This window comes from Saccopteryx leptura, chromosome 11, assembly GCF_036850995.1.
Source record: "Saccopteryx leptura isolate mSacLep1 chromosome 11, mSacLep1_pri_phased_curated, whole genome shotgun sequence".
NCBI lineage: Eukaryota > Metazoa > Chordata > Mammalia > Chiroptera > Emballonuridae > Saccopteryx > Saccopteryx leptura.
The window spans coordinates 14,327,158-14,352,036 of NC_089513.1; the positions used below are offsets into that span (position 1 = coordinate 14,327,158).

Genomic DNA, 24,879 nt, shown 5'->3' on the forward strand with positions numbered 1-24,879 from the left:
ATGACATCGGATCATTTACAATAACATGGATGGACCTTGACAACATTATACGGAGTGAAATAAGTAAATCAGAAAAAAAAAACAACTAAGATGAATCCATGCATAGAAGGGACATAAAAATGAGACTCAGAGACATTAACAAGAATGTGATGGCAACAGGGGCGGGAGGTTGGGGGAGGGGGGAGGGGTGAAGAAGGAGAGAGGGGTTAGGGGAGGGGAGGGGCACAAAGAAAACCAGATAGAAGGTGACAGAAGACAATTTAACTTTGGGGGAGGGGTATACAGCACAATCAAATGTCAAAATAATCTAGAGATATTTTCTCTCAACATATGTACCCTGATTTATCAATGTCACTACATTAAATTTAATAAAAAAATAAAAATAAAAATAAAAAAAATAATAATAAAATAAAATAAAAAAGACAGGTTGTTGCTTTCCTCCATGGTTGAGGGAGGGGCTATTGGTAAGAAAGGAGAGTATGAAGGACTTCTGGAGTGCTGGCAATATTCAGTTTGCTTTATGAGAATTAATTGAACAACCCATTGATGTTTCGTGCACTCTCCATTGGCATGTTTGATTTTATAGAATACATTTTAAAAAGCTATGGCTTTCCTATACATCAAAAATAGCCTTATCAGCAAATACAATTAAAATAAGTACTTAGAAATAACGCAAAAAAAAGTATAGACCAAAACTATAACTTTTCTTTCCTTACTGAGGATATAAAGATTTTTTTCCATGTTGCAAGTTTTAAAATTAAGCAAGCATTACACTATTAATGACAAATAATCTTTTAAAAATTGTGGTAAAATATATATAACAAGATTTGCCATCTTAACCATTTTTAAATGTACTGTTCAGTAGTGTCAAATATATTCACAGTGTTGTACAACTAATCTCCAACTTTTTCATCTTGTAAAAAGGTAACTCTATATCCATTGAACAACAACTCTCCATTCCCTTCTCCCCAACCCCTGGCAACCACGGCTCTACTTTGTTTTTATGAATCTGATTACTCTAGATACTTCATATAAGGAAAATCACACAGTATATACATATATGTTTTATATCTGGCTTATTTCAGTTAGCATGATGTCCTCAAAGTTCATCCATGTTGTAGCATGTGTCAGAATTTCCCTCTTTTTTAAGGCTAAATAACATCCTATTTTATGTGTATAGTACATTTGTTTATTCATCCACTTGGTTTGCTTCCACCTTTAGACTGTCGTGAATAATGCTGCTATGCACATGGGTGTGCAAATATCTCTTCAAGATCCTGCTTTCAATTATTTGGGATATACACCCAAAAGTGGTAGTGATAGATCATATGGCAAATCTTTTTTCAATATTTTGAAGAACTGCCATACTATTCTCATAGCGGCCACACCATTTTACATTCCCACCAACAATGCCCAAAGGGTTCCAGTTTCTCCACATCCAAGACGTTATTTTCTGGGGTGGGTGTTTAAAACCCAAATAGATGTGAATTCAAATAAACATTTTATTTTTTATTGGTTTTACAGAGGGGCAGGGATTGAGAAGTATTAAATCATGGTTGCTTCCCTTTAGTTGTTCATTGGTTGCTTGTCGTTTGTGCCTTGACCGGCCAAACCCAGGGTTTAGAACCTGAAGCCTCAACCTCAGCAATCCAGTTTGATGCTTTACCTAGTGTGCCACCACAGGCCAGGCCAAGTAAATTTTTAATGAAAAGAGGTGGCATTAGAATTCTGAGAGGGACCCCAGGTACCAAGAGTCTAGACAGCATCTGGCCACACATTTGCCGAAACAGAAGAGAATTTGCATGCCTTATTCTCTTCCAGTACTAGTCCTCAGGGTAGGTTTCTCTCCGCACTGTCTTGTCCTTACCCCAGGTTCCAGAAGAGGTTCAAGTGATGTCCACCTGCCACCAAGAAGCTCTGGCCCCACTTCTTTCTCATTAAACTGCTCTCTCCCCTCTGCGGCAGACCATCAGCCCTCCACCCCCAGAGGCCAGTCCTCCGTGCAGGCTTCCCTCTCCCCCAGCATCCAAAAGGCAGGGACAGGGCGCAGCTGTAGTGGGACCCCAGAACCGCCCAGGATGCACCTGTGGACCAGAACTAATGGTATTGGGCAATCACTCAGGGAATGCAGCCGCAATTGCCCCTTGCATGCTTTCTCCAAGATGACTGCACTCAGAACACTGATGGGGAGAGAGTAATGAATCACCAAGTGAATTAACTGGAAGCCGCTCTAATTAGTGTTATAATTTTTCATGAAAACACTAATGAATATGAAATAATGTGGCCATGAAACCACTAGGACAATTAATCCTTGGGAGTAATTTGGGGTCAGGAAAGAATTCTAGAGACACCGTGTGTGTGTGTGTGTGTGTGTGTGTGTGTGTGTGTGTGTGTGTGTGTGTGTGTCAGGAGAGAGAGAGAGACAGTAACATCGAGCTGTTTCCGTATGTGCCCTGACCTGGCACGGGGGTCGAACCGGCAACCTCTGCACTTCAGGACGATGTTCCAACCAATAAAGGCTTTATTTTTTTACTGATTGATTGATTTTTAGAGACACAGAGAGAGGAAGGGAGAGAGAGGTGAGGGGGAAGGGAAGCATTCATTTGTTATTCCACTTAGTCGTGCATTCATTGGTTGCTTCCAGTGTGTGCCCTGACCAGGGATCAAACCTACAACCTTGTCATTTTGGGGATGATACTCTAACTGACTGAGCAACTGACCAGGGGCAAGAGACTGTTTAAATTGACTTGGGTGTTGAGAATCCAGAGGCCACCGGCTTCAAGACCTTATATTAGCAAACAAGTTGCGACTTCAGGAAAAGCAACAGTGGGGTGTCTGTGGGCTTCTTTCTTTCTTTCATTCTTTCTTTCTCCCCTCTTTCTCTTTCCTTCCTTCCCTTCCTTCTTTCTTCCCTTCCCCCCTCCCTTCTTCCTTCCCCCACTTCCTTCTTTCTTAAAGCTTTGGCAATAAATATGATGGTGTGAACCGAAACAGGAACCCTGCAGGAAGTTAGGTAAGAAGCCACGAGAAAACACAGTGAATGGACTTGGGGACCGTGATAAAGGGGCAAGGTCCAGACATATCAAAACCAGAAAAGATCCTACAGAGGAAACCAATCTCAGCACTTTTAGCCTCAAGACCACCTGGACGTCTGAGAAAACAAATCTGACATGACCCCCAAACCTGTACTCATGATAGAGATATAAAATGAATTGAGTCTTGCTGGCTTTGCTGCAATTTTTGGACATAAAACTGTAAACTTCTGTTAAATGTGGAATTTGTGCTTAACATGTACCAAACTAACAAAACGGGCTGCATCCCAACATGAGTCAAGATTCGGTCAGGACCCACTGTGTGCACAGAAAGCTTCTGTGTTCTAAGCACGCACTTAGTAAAATGCCCATAATTGTTAAGAGTCTTAAAAAGACATGGGCGTAGAGGAGTAGGGGCCATGGGGGGCGTCAAAAGTACTGCTGTGTGTTTGACCAGTTTGGAAGGATCATATCCAGGAAGTGATGTGGAGTCTGGCAGCCTCTTGTCACAAATTCCACCAGTGAAAATGATGCAAAAATTATGCTGAAGAATAGATTTGTCCACAAGGAGCAGGGCATCAGCTGCACGGAGGGAATAAGATGCATATGTGTCAGGTGCGATACTGAGCACTTGTGGCATCTCGTTGAATCTGCACATGAACTCGATGGTGTTGGGTATCAGCCTTATCCCCATTCTACAGAGAAGGCAACTGAGGCTCTCCGAAGTTAATCACTTGCCTGAGGTCACATAGCTAGCTAGTTAGTGGTGTCATGGGACACCAAAGCTCAGGCTCTCAATGACAACACCAAGCAATACTCTTAACAGAAAAACTAAGAGTTGGTGACTCAGGCCACATCCTTGCTATGCACAGACATGTTGCAGAGGATAATATTAATCAATAATAATAACAGCTAAATTAGCAAGCATTCTCAGTGTTGTTTTTTCTAAGCATCTATATACATTAGTTCATTTAAGACTCATTTACAGTGAGATTGCTATAGGCTGAATGTTTATGACCCCCAAATTCATGTTGACATCTTAACCCGCAAAGGTGGTGGTATTGGTAGGTGGGGCCTTCGGGAGGTGCTCAAGTGACAAGGGAGGGACCTATATGAATAGACTTAATGCCTCACGAGAGGTCTGAAACCCTTCAACTGTGAGGGTTCAGTGCGAGGTCTGCGACCTGGAAGAGGGCCCTCACCCAACCCTGCTGACTTCCTGATCTCAACTTCCAGCGTCCAGAACTATGAGTAATAAATGTCTGTTGCTTTTAAGCCACCAAGTTTGTAGTATTTTGTTAAAGCCACTCAAAAGGACTAAGACAGTGATAAAGCTAAACCTTGGAGACCTTGAAGATTCTAATGCATTCTGAAACGTTTAAAAGCTAATTAACAATGCACCAAAAAGCAGGTCTTTGGGAACAATTTTTAAAATATTAAAGCAATGCTTATAGAATGCCAACTCTGTAATTACAGCTCTAGCACCCTGGGTTCCCTGGCCGCTGAATTTGATGGAATGACTGTCTCAAGGAAAGCTTGGCTAAAGGGGGGGGAGGGTCCCTTTGCTCCTCTTCAGTAGCAGGTGGGTGGAGCTGAGGGATAAGGACTTTCTCCTGTGTCTTGCTTCCAAAGATACAAGCCAATGGGAATCCCATCTCTTCACTGGGGAGTAATCCTCCCAACCCACCCTGTGTAGTTTCAAACCCTGTCTGAAATTCTAGCCCCTCGGCTATGCAAATAAGATTTTTGCATGCCCCAAAGGAAGCTAGCTGCCTTGAGCAAAATAGTAAACTTGTAAACAGGAGTCCCAGGACTCTAGCTAATCCATGAAAGAATTAGCAGTTGTGTTCACAATGCTCAGCACCCCAATAAATCAGCCCACCAAACCTCAGGCACCAAAATGTGAGGACTGTCTGGAATTACAGGGTAAACAAGTTCAGAGACTGCTTGTTATGAATGACAGGAGGCCATGTTTGCCTACTAAGGGTGTCATTTCTTCATATCCATGGGAAGGGGAAGCACTGGGCATTGATTCAAGGCTGTCATTTCATACGTACATAGAACAAATCCAGCTAAACAAAGTTATCTGCCCAATGGAACTCAAAAATATTTCTCAATTTAATTTTAAATAGGCCTTGATGTGAGGGAAATTTGATTAGGTAAAAGTAATATAGAACACAATGAAATGTCCATCAAAATTGCTTCCAAAGGTTTAAAATGTTTTCCTTTTCAGACAATGTCATTAGAGCAGCAGAGATCTCTATGTTAGTACCATGTTTTGAAACATAAGGCATGGAAATCAATGTGATCACCTTCCTGAATTAAGGATGCACAAACGAGACCACTCAGATTCATAGAAATCAGCTCAAGGAGCCCTCTGCCTTCCAGATCATCAGGGACAGGCAGAGAAGAGGGACGACACAAATAAACAAACACACTGACTGGGGGCGTATTTCACTAATGGAAAGCATGTCTCACCACCCGCATTAAGAATCAAGGCAAGACTGTCAACTATTTTATTTTTAAACCACTGCTTGTGATTAAAAAAAAAATGCCCTAGATGTAGAACCTCAGGTTAAAAAATAACATACCTTAGACACTGGTCGAGTCACAAATGAGTAAATCTTTTGATCTTTTTCATATCACCTTCTAATTGCTTCTGTATTCACTGGAGAACCCTAAGCAGAGGGTTCAGAGTGTTTGGACTTTATCAGCATAGGATAACCCAAAGCTAAATTGGATGGCATAAGTTCTGTAGGCAACGGGTGTGGGCTTTTGTACCGCACGTTTGATGATCATTTCGGTGGAAAAAAAGTAGGAAATTTAAAATGAAGCCTTACTTTTAAATACACATAGAGCTCCATGTGGTCATCTGGTAGGGCTGGAGGGGACCTCACAGTAGGACACTAGAGTGGGGGTCAATGGCATTCCATATTTACATGTTAGGCACTGTGCTCGTGCTAACAAGAGGGTGAAGGAAAGCAGAGCTCAGAGGCCATGCCTCTGACTGACAAGAGCAGTTAGGTGTGTCCACGAGTACTCAGAGTAAAAAGAAGCATGGCTCCTGTCAAATTGGGCATAGTAGAAAATATTCAAGTAGGCGGAAATACTTCCATATTTATTTTGTTTGTTGCCAAATCTGTTTTCCCATCCTATCCCTAATATAGAGATGCTTTCTGGGAGAATAAAGGTGCACCAAAACATGTAGAATGAGATAGACTACAAAACAAAGCAAACTCCAATTCACTCTCTCTCTCACCCCAGCCCTTACCAGGTAACCTTTAGTGCCTTCACACTCTGTCTCTGGGCTCAGCCGGCTGACATGCTTTCATCAATGGAATGTTAGAGCATGTTACTGCTGGCACTTGCCCCTTTGCTGTGCCATGAGAAGGACATGTCCAGGCCCCTAAGTGGTCCCAGGAGAGGATGGGAAGCATGTGGAGGAGAGCCAACCCCACACACATGATCAAGCCAGCGGAACCACAGGTGCATTGACAAGTCCAGCTGGGACCAGCCTAGATCAGCAGAGCCCTGCAGATAAGCAACCAAAAAAAAATGTTTACTGTTGCATTCCATGAGTTTTTGGATGGTCTGTTACTCAGCATTATTATGGCAATAGGTAACTGACACATAGAACATAAAAGAAGTTCAGGAAAATCTGTATTTTATTTCCTTTCTCTCTCCCTCCCCAACATCATAACCTCAGAGAGGTAAAGTTAGAGCCAGTAACTGGCAGAATTAGAATTAATACCTAAGCCTATCTGACTCCAAAGCCAAAGACCATTCGTCCCACTGATCTATCCTGCAGCTGCCTCAGCAAGGTCAGCTCTGAGAGGGGAGGGGGTCAAGGAGTCCTGGGCCCTCCAATCCCTTCCCAGCAACCCAGCAGAGAGAAGTCTGGGTCGTAGACACTGTTCGCGGGACCTGCTCTAGAATTCCTCTCTCCTGAGCTTGGTGCTCTTTGACTCTCTCAGATAGAGATGTTCACATCTCGGGGACTCACCCTGAGAAGACGAACACAGGCTCCTGAGCTGATGTGGCTTACAACAGAAAAGCCTATCTCTACTGTGAATTTCCTTCCCTTTCTCCTCCAACCAATCACCTACTTATTCTCCACCCTGCCCTTTTAATTGACTTCCCAGAACCTTCCTATGGAAGCCCAGTCTGAGGGTCTATGTTGAAAACCGGTCCAGGAAGGAGGAGCGGAGCGGTACTGACTCCCTCGGCTCCCACCTGAATCCTTTGGGAAGAGTGCAGATGAAGAGGATGAGGCTCTGGACAGGAGAGAAAAGGAGAAGGTATGCTCTTTGGTGCCAGCCATGTATGGGCCATGGTGCCCCTGCCAGAACAGAGTTCGGCCTCTGATTGGGAATCTAAGGCTCTTCAGAGAGGCCTCAGGGCTGCCTCCTACTCTGCCCAGCCCTTCCTGTCTCTGCCTTCTCATCAAAGGAAACTTGCTTTGGCTATGTGAGACACACAAATGACAGTCACTTAAGCCAGTTGCTTACTGAGCATGCCTAATATTATGCAGTACAGCAACTCTTTCAATTAAAGGCATCAAGAAAAAAAAGTCTAGCCTGACCAGGCACTGGCACAGTGGATAGAACGTTGGCCTGGGATGCAGAGGACCAGGTTCGAAACCCTGAGGCTACTGGCTTGAGTGTGGGTTCATCAGCTTGAGCGTGGGATCATAGACATGACCCATGGTCTCTGGCTTGAGCCCAAAGGTTGCTGACTTGAAGCCCAAGGTCACTGGCTTGAACCCAGTGTCACTGGCTTAAGCAAGGGGTCACTGGCTTGGCTGGAGTCCCCTGATCAAGGCATACATGAGAAAACAATCAATGAACAACTAACTAAGGTGCCACAACCAAGAATTGATGCTTCTCATCTCTCTCCCCTCTTGTCTGTCTGTTCCTATCTGTCCCTCTGTCTCTCTCACTAAAAATAAAAAATAAAAAAAGTCTAGAATATTGAAAATTTTAACACTAAATTCTGTTTGTATATACTTGATCATCATAGTTTGTTACTCATGTAATATGAATGTCAAAAAAACCTTAAAAAGATAAAATATCATATGGCAATATTTAATTTCCACATAACACATATAGTACATTGTTTTAGTTTCAGTTACTTTTTATTTTATTCATTTATTTATTTTTTTATTATTTTTTTTTTTTTTACAGAGACAGAGAGAGAGAGAGTCAGAGAGAGGGATAGACAGGGACAGACAGACAGGAACAGAGAGATGAGAAGCATCAATCATTAGTTTTTCGTTGTGACACCTTAGTTGTTCATTGATTGCTTTCTCATAAGTGCCTTGACCGTGGGCCTTTAGCAGACTGAGTAACCCCTTGCTCAAGCCAGAGACCTTGGGTCCAAGCTGGTGAGCTTTTGCTCAAACCAGATGAGCCCGCGCTCAAGCTGGCAACCTCGGGGTCTCGAACCTGGGTCCTCCGCATCCCAGTCCGACGCTCTATCCACTGCGCCACCGCCTGGTCAGGCAGTTTCAGTTCTTTTTTAAAGTTGAGATAATAAAATCTGTTCTCACTCAATCCTATACGGGTATTGTGAATGTAAATGAGGATTTTATACACTTAAATTTTTTTTTGTAATTTACTTTTTATTTTTAATTAATTTTGAGGGGAGGAAGAAGCATCAACTCATATTTGCTTCACTTTAGTTGTTCATTGACTGCTTCTAATATGTGCTTTGACAAGGTGGCTCAAGCCAAGTCAGTGAGTGACCTCTTACTCAAGCCAGCGACCTTGTGCTCAAGCACTGTCCCTGAGAGGTCAATGATTCCACACTCAAGCTGGAACCTACCCTCAAACTGGAGACATGGGGTTTCAAACCTGGGGCCTCAGTGTTCCAGGTCAATCTCTCTCCACTGTGCCCCAATCAGTCAGGCTACCCCACTCAAATCTTAAAAACCCAGTAACATCAAAGGTGAAAAAAAGCTATTTAATTTTTTCTATTGTTAACTACTTAATTCAGTACTGTGTATGCAAAACTGTCTCACATCCCTGAAATATTTTGAACTATTGGGTCTCAAGAATCTCAAGTAACTTTGTTTATGTACTCATTTGCCAAAAGATAAAGAAATGAGAAAGGAAGAGAATAAATACATATATCAATCAATATAAGGTGTTGACCTCTAGTTTTTTTCTTTACAGGTAAATTTAAGTAAACGACAATCTAAGAATTTGCCATATATCAAGTAAGGACCATTTACATGCAAATTTACTTAACTGATAATTAAAATCACTTAAAAGGGGAAATTAGTCCTTCTGATTTGCTAATGTGTTTGAAGGCTCAACTGTTCTAAAGTGGGTAACATTGTTGACTTTGGGTGGAAGCAGACAAACTTTGTCATTAACCAAGCGCCCGTGAACACTATCTTATCCATATTAAGTGTATGTCTCATTTCTGATTAGCACAGGAATCCATTTTTGGTTTATATTATGTAAGCAAAAATGTTTCTGCCAATGAACAAAAACATTTATAGGAAAGACTATCCCTTTTCAAAAAGGAGAGGCTAGAAAAGAATGCCAGACATAAGTACACATATACAACCCATCCCCCCAGAGTGAGACTGAAATTAGTAGATTCTATAAAAATAGGCAGGAGAACATCTAATGACTCGCTATAAAAGATGTCTATGCCTGACCTGTAGTGGTGCAGTGGATAAAGCATTGACCTGGAACACTGAGGCCATCGGTTCAAAACCCCAGGTTTACCTGGTCAAGGCACATATGGGAGTTGATGCTTCATGCTCCTCCCCCCTTCTCTCTCTGTCTCTCTCCTCTCTCTAAAATAAATAAATAAAATCTTAAAAAGAAACACCTACGATGGGGTCAGCCATGGACCAGCAGATGTGGGAGGCACAAGGAAAGAGCCACAGGAAAGGGAGACACAGGACATAGAGAGTGGAGTAAGACCACAGCTAAGAAGCAGCTATGTATTTTGGAACAGATGATGCAACCAGAGTTTAGGAAAGGGAGAGAAAACAGTGAGCTCGAGTCAGCTGGAAGATTTCAGAGAAGGAGGGTTTGAGGTGTCCAGAAGGAAACGACCTAGAGAGACAGATGTGGTGAGGCATTCCAGTGGGAGAAACAGCATGCAAAGGACCTAGAGAGAGACAGATGTGGTGAGGCATTCCAGTGGGAGAAACAGCATGCAAAGGACCTAGAGAGAGACAGATGTGGTGAGGCATTCCAGTAGGAGAAACAGCATGCAAAGACATGGACAGGGCAGAGAGGACCATGTATGAGCAGAGGAGTAAGGACAGCTAGAGAGACAGATGTGGTAAAGCATTCCAGTAGGAGAGACAGCATGCAAAGACACGGACAGGGCAGAGAGGACCATGTATGAGCAGAGGAGTAAGGACAGCTAGAGAGACAGATGTGGTAAGGCATTCCAGTAGGAGAGACAGCATGCAAAGACATGGACAGGGCAGAGAGGACCATGTATGAGCAGAAGAGTAAGGACAGCTACCTGATTCGAGTAGGTTAGCTTGGGGCACAAGAGTCAGCAGGTGAAACGGGTCCGGTTCTAGTGTCTAGTGGCCATATCCCTTGCTCCATTGGTCATCATCTGAAGCTTTGGGTAAGACTTAACTCCACTTCACTATTCCCTTTAAATACACACACCTGTAGTATTGTAGCTTAGAAGTAAAATGACATTGATGAGAACTTGATATCATGAAATAAGAAATACTGCTCCAAAATGATGCACCAACATGAATGATGTGTTTTCAAATGCCATCTACTAACTTGGGGGGCACAATGGGCAGAAATCGTGTTATCTAAAAGTATTCATTTACTCACAGATATTTTTTGGCTGTCTACTGTATGCGTGCAGTGTCTGCTCTCCTTGAGCTTACATTCTAGTGGAGGGGGAAAGGAACACTGACAATTCAGCAGGTGATATTTATGTTCTACACGCAATGGGATCCCAACTTAAGAGACCAGAGAAGACTTCAAGGTAGTTGAATGTGGGAAAAAGCGTTCTAGGCCAAAGGACTGGCCTGCTGTGTTTGGGGAGTTGGAGGGGAGGACTTGGGAGCACAGAGAGAATGGGCAGAGTGATGTGAGAGGAGGCTGGAGATAAGAAGTCAGTCCACACAGGGCTGGTCGGCTTTACTGAGGGACCTGGACCTTCTGCCAGTGGACACAGGGAACTAACCAAGAATTTTAAATATGGGTGCAATGTGGTCAGATTTAGTTGTCTGTGTCTATGGATTGCCTTATTTTTTTAATAAGATGCATATAAAACAGGCTTTAAAAAAAGGACTTTGCTTCCTCTCTCAAATCCAGTTCTACTGGAAAAAGATTTTGATAGTGTAACTCAACAATTATTAAGAAATACATGTTTGCAAATCCAAAGATCACAGAGCTTGAAGAATCTGCTTTTGTCAGTGTCTATCAAATAGATCTAAAATCAATTCTTAGATCTGATGCAAATGTGTCCCTGCAAAATGTTCCTGTTCACTTTTAGAGCAAAAATGTTACATATTTAAACACAGAAGATTACTTTTTCAACACTGAGAATCAATGCTTTACCAGATTAGTTTTGTTTGGGCTGGATTTTTTCTTCCTTTCATCCATGAGCCACTTGGAATTTAAAGATGAATTGTCACAGGTAAGAAAATCTCATTTATCATGCCCTTGACTTTCTTTTAAAAGGGACACACTTGTCTGTTCCTATACTCCACTTCCCTTTAGCAATAAATTCTGTTTGAAGCATAAAATTTCTTGAAACAAAGCAAGAGTTTTACATTTTAATTCTCTTCAGGAAAGCAGGAGCCATTTTACTAGAAACCCGAAAAGATGTAGGTTGTGCCCAATCATAGGCCAAAAGGACCCACATACCTCTTTTCTCTGGAATAAAAACACTAAGCCAAGCAGCCAGAGTCAGGGGTCAGTGCCTAATGTCAACCCTCACCATGGCCAGGGCCATAGGACCCCACTGTGTGGCCTGGGGAAAGCGACAACCATTGACTCAAACAAGCCATGGACAGTTACTTTCTTGAAGAGAACCCCATCAGGATGACTCTTAATAAATCAAACCCAGTTTCTCGATTTATTGGGGGTGGTGATGTCCCCATAGCTGGCTCTCCCTGCAGCATTCTGCTGATACAAAGTGAGAGTATTGTTTAATATAATGGAAGCCATGTTTTTAAAAATCAGAAGCATGGAGGCCGGGGTGGGGTGGGGGAGAAAGCACCCACTTGTGTACACCTGTGTGCGGGGCAATCAGACTGCAAACCTTGAGAGGAAATTCTAAATCTGAAATGTCGTGTTGAGAGTGGCAGTCATCAGTGCCTGCAGAAGGCGGACACAGTGAAAAATAGTTCAAGCCCCTCCCACCCCGCTGCAGAGGTAATGTTCTTCCTCTTTGCAAGGAAAGCGTCCTTTAGCATCTTTTGTCCTGTCTTCATCATCTCCTCCTCTCCCTTTGTTATCGCTGATCTCCTACAGAGAAGCCACGGGGTGCGCGAGGAAAACCCAAGGCCCTGTTCTGTCCTGGACGCGCTGAGATCTCCAAAGCGGGAGCTCTTGATTGGGGTCCTGCGGGGATTGAAACCCACAGAGGGGCGGCCCCTCCGCCTTCTCTGGGGTAGGGAGAGAAACTCACTCAGACAGCGCTGGTTCGGGCGCGTGGCTCTGGGCGCCCCCCGTGGCGCTGTTCGTGGTGCTGAAGCCCGCGCCCAGGCGTGGAAGCGGCAACCTACCCACAAGGCGCTCCGAGACCAGGGGCCCTGGGCTCGGATCCATGCGAGGCGAGTCTGGAAACGGCTGCCGCCCATGGAACTGCAGCCAGCTCCCCACTCTGGCTCCAAGTCTAGTTCGTTGGCTAACTTCTTTGCAACTGCAAAATGGCTGGTTCACTTTTTCTCTTGCCAGAGCGTTTCACAGAGCCCACCCCTGCCTCGCTGCTTTGGCATCTCTCTTTCCGGATGTCCTCCCCGCCCCCCACCTCTGGACAAGATTTTACCTTCGCAGAGCATCTTCCAGTTGGCACGGCCCCCACTCGCACCAACTGAACCATTTCTCTTACACACGCAACCATTCCTCTCCTCTCCCACAGACATTTTTGCTTTCTCTGCCCCTCCTTTCCCAAGCACTTTGCATCCAAGCAGGAGACTATTACCTCCTCGCCCACCGTGAACCGCTGATTTCTCCTCAGCAATGAATGAGACGAGGCAGAGGTTATTAGAGTCCCAAAGGGCCAGGAATAAGTCCCTGAAGAAATGTCTAGGAAAATACAGGCAGTGGTCAAGAAGAGGACGAGGAGCGGGGACCCAGATCTAGGAACAAAGTGAAGGAAGGGGCCTGGGCCTGTGGGAGGCGCAAGGTCACTGCAGCGAGACTCCCAGCAGGTGGCACTCTAGCCCAAGGTGCTCTCCGTGGAAGCCTGGAACGCTTGCTGGCTCCACCTCAAACCTTTCTGCTAAACAACCCCCCAGCCCTGTTTGGAGGTCTGTCTTCCTCTTGATCCAAGCACTTACTCAGACTATATTCCTGCTAAAAAGCACCGTTTGCACAATTCTGTTTACTGTAATGCACAGGGATGAGGAGAACATAAATAGAAAAGAGAGGGTCAGTAGGAGGATTTTGTGTGTGTGTGTGTGTGTGTGTGTGTGTGTGTGTGTGTGTGTGTGTGTGTGTGATTGATGGTGCTCAGATCAAAACTGTTTAATCATCAATAACATGATTCAGCAATTGGGAAATGTAAACAAATTGTGCAATTTCTTGCTTTGGTCAAAGCCCAGAGGGGCCCTCCCTGGTGGGTCAAGTCTGGGGAGGGCAGTGCCAGCAGGATGCTCCGTCCCTGCTATGGGGCAGAGCTAGCTGTGCCTACAGCCTGACTGGGGTGACCTTTGGCTTTCCAGCACTGGCGTGGTTGGGCTGGGGTTAATGGCACTTTGCAGGGCGATCCAATTGAGTAAACAAAAAATGCCTTGCCTTGTTCTAATGGAGCACATTATTCTGAGGGCTCAGGCTTCATCCAGGCCCTTGCAGCTGCTCTTCGGGTCAGTGCTACCAATAAAACAATTAGCCAATGAGGAAACTCTTCTTCCCTGAGGGGGACTCAAGGGTTTTGTTGCAGTTGCTGTGCTTTGCTTTGGGGTTTTAAACAGGCAATCCAAGTTGATCTGTGCCTCTCACATCAAACTCCAGGATGAGGACACTGAAATTGTATATTTGCTGAATGTGATATTTTAAGGGACTGGTCCTAGTTCAACACAGCTTGGAGAGCTCACTGCTTCCTGAACCAAAGCTGAACTCTGCCCTTTGAACTCACTCAACAGATAAATACATTAGCTCACCTAAGAAATCATTAATATTTTTCAATCACACAAAACAAACATGAATGTCTGAACACAACCCAAGAGCTAGCCAATTAGGAACAGCCCATGTACTGTGTTGGAAAAAAAATCACAAATGGCTGCTATTTACAGAACCAAACGGTCAGGGAAGAAATAAAATGAATCATGCCAACAGTTCTGGTAACAGAGGAAACTTTCATTTTTATACTGCAAACATGAGTGATACTGAGCAATATTTAGCAGTTGCTATTCCATCCACGCTGCTCTGTAAGTTGTACCTTACTCTGGGCCTAGTATCTACCCACTTCCAACAGAACACACAACTCCAAGCCCCTTCTCAGTGGGCATGCCCACATACAGAGCCCCAAATATTGCATTTTCTGAGGACAATTCTATTCCTGATTTGCTACAAATGAACCAAAATAATTTTTGTGGAAGTATTACTGCTTTGAAATGAACCAGCTTAAATGAACCAAGCTAGTGGACTGATTGAAATAATTTTACAGTAGAAAATGATGTTCCTGAGACATTGCTACTCTAGCATATAAACAGGTTTTCTTTGGTGGGGGGAAAAAAAGAGATGCTAAATGCAACCATTTTATCCTTACCCCTGCATGTCCTCTCAGAAGAATGAGAAAAACACCCCCAATCAAATCATTACATATTTCAGTTTGATTCCATTTTACTTCCCACAATTCTCCCTCCTGACCCCTCCCCTCCTACCCTCTTTTCATTTTTGTTGGCTTTGGAGTGTGGGCTTAACGCCCAGCTATCCTAGATGAGAACACTTAAAGGAATATCACAAGCGCGAAGGGTAAATCTATTGAACGAGGGTCTTTAACTATGTGGTTTCCTTAAAGGGAAAGGTTGGATCAATAGGATCAATATGAAAGGTTTCCCTGGCCCTGCATAAAAGGGTAAGGGCTTCTCTTTTCACTGGTTTAACTTTACTCTCTGACAAATGCAAATCAATGGATCTGTGTTTACAACAGATTCCCTAACAGACTCAACTTGGGTAAAGCCCAGAGCCTCGCCCTGGGGGTGGGGAGTCCAAGCTTGCTCTAGAGGAGTGCTCTAGGGCAGAGCTCTACCCGCTAAACCCTGGGGCTGCCGGGGGAGTGAGCTGGCAATGGTTACCAATCACCCTTAGTGAAGGGCCTTGCTGTCCACTGGGATGCTGCAGCTGCTGCCCATGGCCGCTCCAGACAGGGTAGAAAAATGGATGAAACGGGTTCTTCTAAGGATGTCTCCACCCAATGTAAACATAAAACCCAAATTCCTGGGATCTGATGAGCTAGTCAACCTTGTTTCCTACCCAAATAAATTTGGTAGGCAGGTACACAGAGGGAGCTGAAATGAAATCTCTACAATGGAAGCAGCACCGGTATTTGAGCTCTAGAATGCTCTTCCTGCCCTTTCTTAGGTGGGAACTGGCTCTCTTAGTAATGACAAGGCAAACCACTAAATCTGTGGATTCTTTTTCCCCTTAATTTTACCTTTCCCTTTAAAAATGTGATGCTTTCCAGAGATTACATGACTTCAAGTCAATACCAGTTACAGAGAAATTATTTTTCTTCCTGCAGGAGAAAGTATATGTATATTTGATTACACGAGCCAAAGTCCAATGCTGATTAAATTACGTTGGAGGTGTGCTTCCAACCCAAACAAAGTCTGCTTTCTACTGAAGAGTAATGGATCTTTAAATGGCGAGAGAGGCATCAAGGTGGAATGCACAGCCTCCTTTCCCTCCGGGGCAATTTGTGAGGGACAGGATCTCTTTCTTTTTCCTTCTTATTTAATTGGTGGGGGTGGCACTGATTAACAAAATTCGGCAGGTTTCAGGTGCACAATTCCCCCACACATCATCTGCACTCTGTATTCAGTTCACCACCCCAATCACGTCTCCTCCACCACTACTTACCCCCACATCCTCCTCCAGCACCCCATCACTACACTGCTGTTCATTAGATTTTTTTCTCTTTTTTCATTTTTCGCTCCATCTCTCTGGGACAGTTTTTCATAAGAAATGTCCACAGCTTCTGGGAATGCTGCTCCTCCAGTGAGACTAGGGCACAGCAGGAGCCTGCCTCTGTGCCTTGCCCGTCTGCACCTCGTCAGGCCGAGGTACCCAGTCAGCCTCCCTCCTTCTTCCCTTCCTGCCCCTCCAAAACCCTGTGCACGTTTTCCCCAAGCCTTTGTCCTGAGTGAGGCACGGAAATTAAAAAGCCTTTCCCAAAGTCACTGACACGGTGAGGGGGGCGGACTGGGTGATGAAGGGTGCCGCTGGGCCCCCAGCCTGGCTGGATCAGTCTCTGCACCTTACAGCACCAATGGCCCCCCGGGCTTCCTCAACACGGTCTCTGGCCTCAGAGAAAAGTGTCCCCCGGGATGAAACGACTTTCTCCAGGTCAGGAGAGAAAAAGGGCCTCTGAGTAGTCAGGGGTAAGTGTAGCCCAGAGGGTCTTAGATGAAGCCCAATGTCCAGGGTGGCTCAGTGTCTACCCTTTCCCCAGGGCCCTTTCCCCAGGCAATTATTTCCATTGAATTCCCTCCTCAGTTCCCTTCCTTTGGCAGGGACCCAGAAACGAAATCTTTCTGCTTCTCCTCTGAGGATTTCATCCCTCCAGGGATTCCTCCTACAGGATACCAGTTTTCATGAAGATAGTGTCTGCCAACCCATCACCAGACATACCATGGAAGGGTCCAGAACTCTCATCCTGAGAACTCGACCCTCCCTTCCTCTAATATTCCTTTAGAAAAAGATTCTAACTGCTAGATAACCAACAGGTTACCCTAAAATAAAGTTTTGGGTTGAAGACAGCAAGTTCTCTTGCTGGCTCTCAATCTCTCAGGGCTCAGGCCGGGAACTGGGGAAGGTAAGCCGACCGCCAGGGGTCCTGCTGCCTCTGGCTCAAGAGGGGAATGGGGCAGCTCTCCTCCCGCAGACACGAGAATCTGGGCAGATCAGTTTTCCCCGTCTCACCCTCACCATTCCCCAAGGTTCTCACACTGTTCACTGTTTGGAGATTTTATGGTGGGGATGGGATGGGGATGAGTCTAAACCTACCTACTCTACAAAATGCCATTCTGCCCTTGGAGGAGAATGTGGAGGCCCTTTATGTGGGCGGGGCATGTGGGGAGGGGCCAGTTGTCTTCCTAACCGGAAGGAAACCACCCACCCTTAGTTTCCTATCTGACCACTGACTATCTGACCTACCTAGTTCACTGTAGGTTTCAGGGGTGGGGGTAAGGGCACATTCTGACTAGTTATCAAGGAGCTATATCAAAGCTCCGTTCTTTAGCAAATATTACTGGTGGGAAGATGATCCCCATCTGGGGAGGACACAAACCAACCAACCCTGACCCTTTGCTACACTTCAAAGCAGAACAATGCAAGATACACACACACCCTTCCTTCCTTCTTTTTCTCATCTCACTCCTGGAGAAGGAAGGAAACCATTCCTTTCCTTCCAGACTGAGACCTTCTCTAGAAGGAAAAGCTTAGTTAGCTTTCTCTAATTGGAGTTATGATTTCAAAAAAAAAAAAGAAAGAAAGAAAAAGAAAAAAACAGATTAAGCTCTCCTCTCATCCTACTACCCGCTCACCTCTTTCCTTCTTTCCAAATTCACCTTACTGTTCCTTCTGGGAGGAGAAGCCCCAGTTGGCCAGGGAGTGTCTCCCGCACTGACGGAGGAGGAGCTCAGATGTTCTCTCCCTCTAGTCAGTGCTGGTGACCCAGGGCAAGCCTCCCTACCAGCCTCGAGGACCCCGGTGCTTTCAGCTGGGGAGAGGGGAGGTGGGGGAAGGAGGAGGGTCCTCCAGTCTAGTTTTCATACCTTCCTGCCCCAGCCCAAGTAGGAAACAAGATTCTTCCCTGGCTGGCTCAGTTAGTCTGCTGCATGCATGCCAGACAATTCTGAGGAATGAAGCCCCGGGCTTTGTCACTCGGGCTGCATTTAATTGTCCAAATAATATATCTGTGCAGAATGTCTGCACGGTGGAACATTTAATGCGAATGAACTCTCTCTTAATGAGAACAGTCGAGGACGGGAGGGGATCCACGCTGCGCGCTTAGCAGGCAGCTTTAGAGACATCATTTTCAAAGTAGGGCTTGGTGGTTCCCGCATAGCAAGAGGGTGACCGAATTTCTTGGATGGTTTTGATGGAGGAAAGAAGTTGCCCCGGGTCCTGGTGGACCAGATGTGGGGCGAGCAGACGGGGGTTGGGGGCGGTGGTGGCAGGGGGACAGCTCCCCAAAGATGGGAGAGAGCCGGAGAGCACCAGCAGGGGCCTCGCAACGCCTTTCCACCCAGCCACTTGCAGAGCCCACAGCGGCAGGAACGCTGAAAGTGATGTGTTTGCGCACCTACGGGGTTGCGGAAGTAAACAGGCAGCAGAGTGACAAAGAGAAAGCCTAAGGTAGAAAAGGGCAGGCTGGGGCCACGCGGGGGAGGAGCTGCGGCCACCCCCCAAAACCCCCTGGAGCTGGGAAGCGGCCCGGCGGGAGTGCCGGGAGCCGGGGAACCGGAGAGCGCGCTCTGCTGGGAAGAGCGCGCCGTCGGGCTTACTGGAAACGCGCCGGATCAGGTTCCAGATCAATGAAATCTGGGTCCACACGTTTACGTTATTGTTGCCAGCATTAATGCTCTTTTAATCTTCTAAACATTATCAGCATCGATCTCCCTCCATATACACATTTGTTTGAGAAAGTGACATAACCACACGGTGGAAAGCCTGGAATAAAAATAAATGCGCAGCCTCTCGTGTCAAGGGCGCCAGGCAGCCTGGGCTACTTCTCGAGCATAGTAGCTTCACTACCCTCCCTCGTCCTGCCTCCTTGGTGCGCCCGCCCACCCTAATGCGCGTTGGGGAGGTGTTCTCCAGGCACTCGGGGCTTGACCAAGCAAGGACAGTAGCGAGAGCTCTTCAATTATTAATCGGACCAGCCAGCAGGCGAAAATATCGCGTGTTCCGCACAGACGTGGGTTGCCTGCGGCCTCTACGGCCAGTATCCTGAACTAAACTGCAGCCAGAGATGGGCTGAGATGGGCAGGGCGCCTCGGGGGTAGGAGGTTGCACTGGAGAGCAGGAGGGGGTACCGGGGGAGAAGGTCTGCCAATGATGTCCCGCCCTCACCCCTTGGTTTAGGACGTGTCCGTCTGCCTGCAAAGCCGAAGACAGCACCGCTCCAGGCAGGAGCCACTAAACACTGGCCTGCCATGCTCTGTGGCTGCGGGACTCAGGTGGCCCTGGTGACATCTTGGCAGGTGGGTTAAGGGCCGTCTGCTGTGGTCCCAGATTGGCAACTGGGGGTTGCTGCCTGAAGGGGGCCAGTGTCTGTCCCCAGCAGGGACGAAGGCAGGCTCCCAGCAGACCACTCCGGGAGCTCGGGTTACAGGTGATGATGTTGAGGACTCGCCTCTGGTTTGGCGGCAGAGGAAACCATGCTGCCTGCCGCTGAGGCCTGATTTTCCTCTTCAGGGTGCCCGGCCAGGTTCTTGCCACGGCTGTCTCCCTCTTTGTTCGTGTTTCTGCTTGCTCCAGAGGCTTTTCTTGGGCCCATACCTGGAGAATGTTGGTTCTCGAGTCCGTGGCAGTTGGTCCTCGCAGCCTCTAGCCCAGTTAATAAAAACTGCCCTGCGGGAGCCAGACTTGGGAAACCGCTGAAGAGACCCGTCTGAGCGCAGTTATAAAAACACTTGCTGCCTCAAACCGAGGCTGGGCAAACTGAGTTTCCCGACATCTTCTCCCTTCTACCTTCAAATGCTACCTGGGCTGGGGAAACACCAAGGAGGTGGGCAGGGGGGAGAGGAAGGACCTGGTTCTGTTGTGACAGTGTGTACTTCACCTAAGGGTGAGGCCTGCAGGTGATGGCCCAGGTCAGACATTCTAATCCTGAGAGCCCTCAAATCCCTGCTGGCTTGGGCCTTTGGCAAGACCCAGAGGGACTCAAAATGAGAAAGAGAAAGGAAAACCAAAAGGAGAAAGAAAGGAAAAAAGAATAAGAGAGAGAGAGAGAAGAAAAGAAAAAAAGAGGCCTGGGCCTGGTTTTGGGGGGCACCACTTCCTCGAGGCTAGGGACTGGGAGATAGGCCCAGCAGCCCCGTGGAGCTACTAGGATTGTTTAACCCCTGGAGCCTGAGCCTAAGGCTGTGGGTCCTCAGCAACATCCCGATGGGGATTCCTAACAATCAATGGATCGATACTCCTGGCGAGGAAGGCCACCGCTTTTCTTCTCCATTTGCTCCTGTCCCCTAGCGCTCCTGAGTACATAATATCTACTTACCTATCCCAGCTTCTGCGTCAGAGTCTGAAGAGACTGATCCACTGACCCCAAACTGAAAAGCCTTCTATGTAATAATAACACTCAACACGCTTGTAGTTGCTGATAAAATGGCCAGATAAAAAGGCTAAAGCTCTTGTCCCTTTTCAACTTGGGGTAATAAAACAGACACACATTTGAATGCTTGAGCAAAGCAGGGTCCTTAGCAGGAATTTCCCACTTGCTGAAGGAGGCTCTCAGTCTCTCTCAGAGGCCATTTCAGCATTCTTCCTCCAGAAAGCCCCGAGAGGGACAGGACGGCCTGCGACTAACGCCATGTGTGGTGGGAACGGTGATCCCAGGGAGTGCCACACTTCAACTTCAACCCAGCCGTGCTGGGGTTATAGTAAAAGCTGAGATGGGCTAACAGGAAAAGCATTACTTTCAGATACAGGCACATTTAAACATTTTTTTTACCGCTGTCCTTCGCATGGCTGGCGTGAGGGGGCGGCAGCGCTCTGAGATGGGCTGGAGTAGAATAGCTGTCATTCTGCCTTTAACTGTACCCCCCAAAGACTAGCTGCCAAGTTCCTTCTGCCTGCCTGTGTTCAGGAAGCCAGCACGTGCTAGACATTGCACTCACCGGGTGGGGTGAGAAGTGTCTAAAACAAAAGGGAACCACACTGTTGGGAATTGTCAGTAAACCTCTAATTTATTTCTCACCGCTACTATTCACTGCTTAATATTTGCTAGGAACCAACAGCAAATCAGAGAAAAATGTACAACAACAAGAAGAAGGGTAAGCTAAAGGAGAGAACTAAAGTAGATTTCTAAATCCAAGCGAAAAAGTACTTGGAGTTCACCAATTTGAGGAAGCTCTTCGGGGTAAAGCTAGGGTTCTTTACCTTCTCAGATCAACAACACTACAGGGCGACTGGTAGTAGGAATCCTCCAACAGCCGGCAAAGGCTGAGGTGGTCAGATCGGAAACACTCCCTCCCCAAGCCTGGATAAAAAGACTGCCTGTCACACCTACAACCTTGTCAGATGTCGGTAGAGTGCACCCCATAAGCTAGGCTCAGCGGTGCGAGGAAAGCCCCGGGCACGGGAGAGGAAGCCTAAGTTCTCTACTCCGGAAGCGCGTTGTGTGCTGTCGGCTCAAAACCTCGGGCGTCCCACTATCCTCGTCTATGTAAATCACTGCTACCCGGACGTGTCTCCCTGGTGGCCCGCCGATCCCGAGAGATCGCCCTAATGCAAGAGAAGCTGCCCAACCCGGTTTGCAGTAGGATACAGTGGGTCCTCCCCAATGGGGTGCCTGGACACTTAGCCCCTTTGGGCCAGCGGCTGGAACCTGGGGAAAGCGCAATCGCCACGCGCACTGGGTGCGCACAAAAGCGCGCAACTGTGTGCCACTCGCAGCCACTGCTGCGTTTTTCTTCACAGACCCCGCCGCCCACGCAGGAGGTGTCTCTGCTCCTAGAACAATAGAGGGCTGTACCTCGCGGCTCTGCCGCTAGAGGAGGCACAAAGAGCCAAGCCTGCTTCAGAACAATGTAACCAGCGCGTCAACTCTTCCCCTCCCGCCGGCCGCCGGCCCTCCCCGCCACCGCGCTACCCGCACAATCAGCGTCCGCTTAATGCAAAGGCGGAGCCTGTAGCCAGTGGCCAAGATGCATTAACTAACCTGCATCTTAATTTTTCAGCGCCTCTTCCCGCGAGCGCCTAGCCTTTCTTCGAGCCCAGACAAACCTCGGCAAAGGCAAATGCGCCCGGAGTGGAGCAAGGGCTGCCGGCAAGCTAGGCACAGCGTTCTCCATTCTTAGTTTCTCTTCCCCACGTCCTCCCAGAGGTGAATGTGTGGCACTCCCAACCTTCGTCCTTGCACTCTCCCCTGGCTGTGGACAGTGACACAAGAGCTGCCCCAAGTCAGCTCTTTGGGTCACAAAGTCCCTGTGTCAACACCAAGGCCAGAGAAGGGCTCAGGAAGCACTTTATAGTCCAGCCACCCGTTCCTGGAGCGGGCAAGGTTGTGACTCCTGCCAATGACCAGATAAGTTTGCCTGGTATGGTGGGTAGGAGAACAGACAGATCTTCTCTTCTGAAGAGCAAAGCCCCTCAACTGCCCCCATATCGGGAGTCTAGGCAGCCTGGAAAACGGAAATGTATTGTCTAAGTAAGAGTCCAAGTGCACAGGGTTTTTGAATAAGGGCTATACCTGGTCTCTCTGGGTCCTGGAAAGAGAGGGCTCCTAGCAGACACCAAGCACCCCATTCTGCCTCGGAAATAGAGGACAAAGTTGGCACATTGTGGGGAGGGCGGATGTGTGAGAGAGAGTTCATCGATGAAAGCTAGTGGGCTAGGAGGAAGAGAAGTAAAGAGAGAAGATAGGAAAAAGGCGCACAGAAAGAAGAGGAAATGGAGGAATAAACATGAGGTCGAGAAGAAATAAGAAGTGTGTAGGGGAGAGCAGGAGGAAACAGAAAGAAACGCTAGGCGCGTTAACCTGGGCCCCGAGCACCCCGGCGCCCTCCTCTCCCGAGCAGCCTGGCGCCGGCGACCCTCTGGGCTTACCTGCCAGGCGTAAGGCGGACATGCGCTGGAACTCCGGCTCCTGCAGCCACTTCCACATCCTGCGGAAGGTCTCCCTGCCAGACTTGAGTTTACTCCACGGCTTGGGGTTCCGGAGCAGGTCGGAGAGAGTCCCCTGAGACCGGCACAGCACCCTCTGCGCGAAGATCGCCTGCGGAATGCTGTAGCGCTTCAGCTCGGCGGTGATGCGCTGGGCCACCTCCTTGGTGTTGATCTCCTCCAGCTGCCCGGACGTGGCCACCTGCGAGCCCGACGAAGACGAGGGCGGGCGCTCGCGACTGGGTGCCAGCACCGGCCCGTGGGACTGTGCGTGACCTGGGTGGTGCAGACCGTTGAGGTGCGACATCATGGCTGCGGGCGGCGTGCCCAAGCCCCGGGACAGGTGCTGCTCCCCGCGCGTCAGCATGGCGGTGTGGTGCGTGTCGAAGTTGGGGCTGAGCATCTTGTCGTGGCCCGGCGGCCCGTAGTTGGGCAGGCTCTGCTGCGCGTTGTGGAGGCCGCCCAGCCCGTTGCCCAGCGGCGTGGCGGCCAGCGGGGACAGGCTCTGGCTCATGCCGGGCATCTCCTTGTAGGGGCTGTACAGGTTGTTCATGGCCGGGAGCCCGCGCTCATCGCGCATGAGGGTGAAGCTGCCGCTGACGTTGCCCGACAGGCGCTGGTGGTGGTGGTGGTGGTGGTGGTGCGGGTGGTGGTGCGGGTGCGGGTGGTGGAACTTGTCCGACACGGTGGAGATGGGCGGCAGCGGCTGGAGCGGCGTCAACGTGGTGTAGGTGTTGCTCATGCCCATCCCGGGCGGGGACGAGTCGCAGGACATGCTCATAGCGTGATGCAGCGGGATGGAGAGCTCGGGCCGGTAGTCGCCGCCGTCCAGGATCGAGGCCATGCTCGTGACCATGGCCGAGCGCGACGCCGCCGCGGCCGCCGCTGCCGCCGTGCCCAGCTCCTGGTGAGCCGCGGGCGGCGGCGGGCCCCGCAGTGAGCCAGCGGCGCCGCGGCCAGCGTGGTGGGGGCTGGGGCTGGCCAGCAGCTCTGGCTCATGGCCGGGGCCCCCGCCGCCGCCCCCGCCGCCCCCGCCGCCGCCCCCGCCGCTGCCGCCGCCGGCCGGCCCGTGTAAAGTGCCCAGACTTTCCATTGTCAGCTCCGGGTTCATGGCGCAGCCTTCTAGTTCTTTGGTGAGGCATCGATAGGCGGTGTAGGCAGCCTTCATTCAGTCCATCGGGGCACGGGGGCGACGGGGGCGGCCGGCAGGCTGGCAAGGCGCGCGTGGCGGAGCTCGGCCGCGGGAGTGCTTGAGTGTGTGGAAGGGGCCGTGCGTGCGGTGTGCGCCCGGGGCTGCGGGCGGGCGCGCCCGGGGTGGGGGCGGGGGCGGCGGGGCGGGCGTGAGGGAGAGGAGAGGGGGCGGGGAGGGAGGGAGGGATCACCGAGCCCCACCGCTCGGGCCGGCGCGCTGCCTAGCCATGTCCCAGCCCGCTTCGGCGCCGACGTCTTCTGTTTAGGTGAACGGGAGCTGTCCAGAAGGGTTCTGCCGCTGGCCCGGGCAGCCAACCTACCCTCCCGGGCCCGGGGCGGGGCAGCGCCCGATAAGCGCCGCGAACAGCCATTCCGAGGTCACGGCTGGCTCGGAGGGCGGGCCTCCTGCGCACACCTACCAATGGCCTAGG

The 24,879-nt window shown here is 48.6% G+C and overlaps 1 protein-coding gene across 1 annotated transcript in view; it reads right to left on the reverse strand.

The window, feature by feature from the left end:
• The window catches only part of ONECUT2 (one cut homeobox 2), a 55,920-nt gene extending 31,414 nt beyond the window's left edge, over positions 1 to 24,506 (reverse strand). Inside the window, exon 1 of the mRNA XM_066353558.1 lies at positions 23,201 to 24,506. Coding sequence (XP_066209655.1) covers positions 23,201 to 24,425 — 1,225 coding nt within the window. The 5' untranslated portion in view covers positions 24,426 to 24,506. The remainder of the gene's footprint in view (positions 1 to 23,200) is intronic.
• Between the last annotated feature and the right edge of the window lie 373 nt (positions 24,507 to 24,879).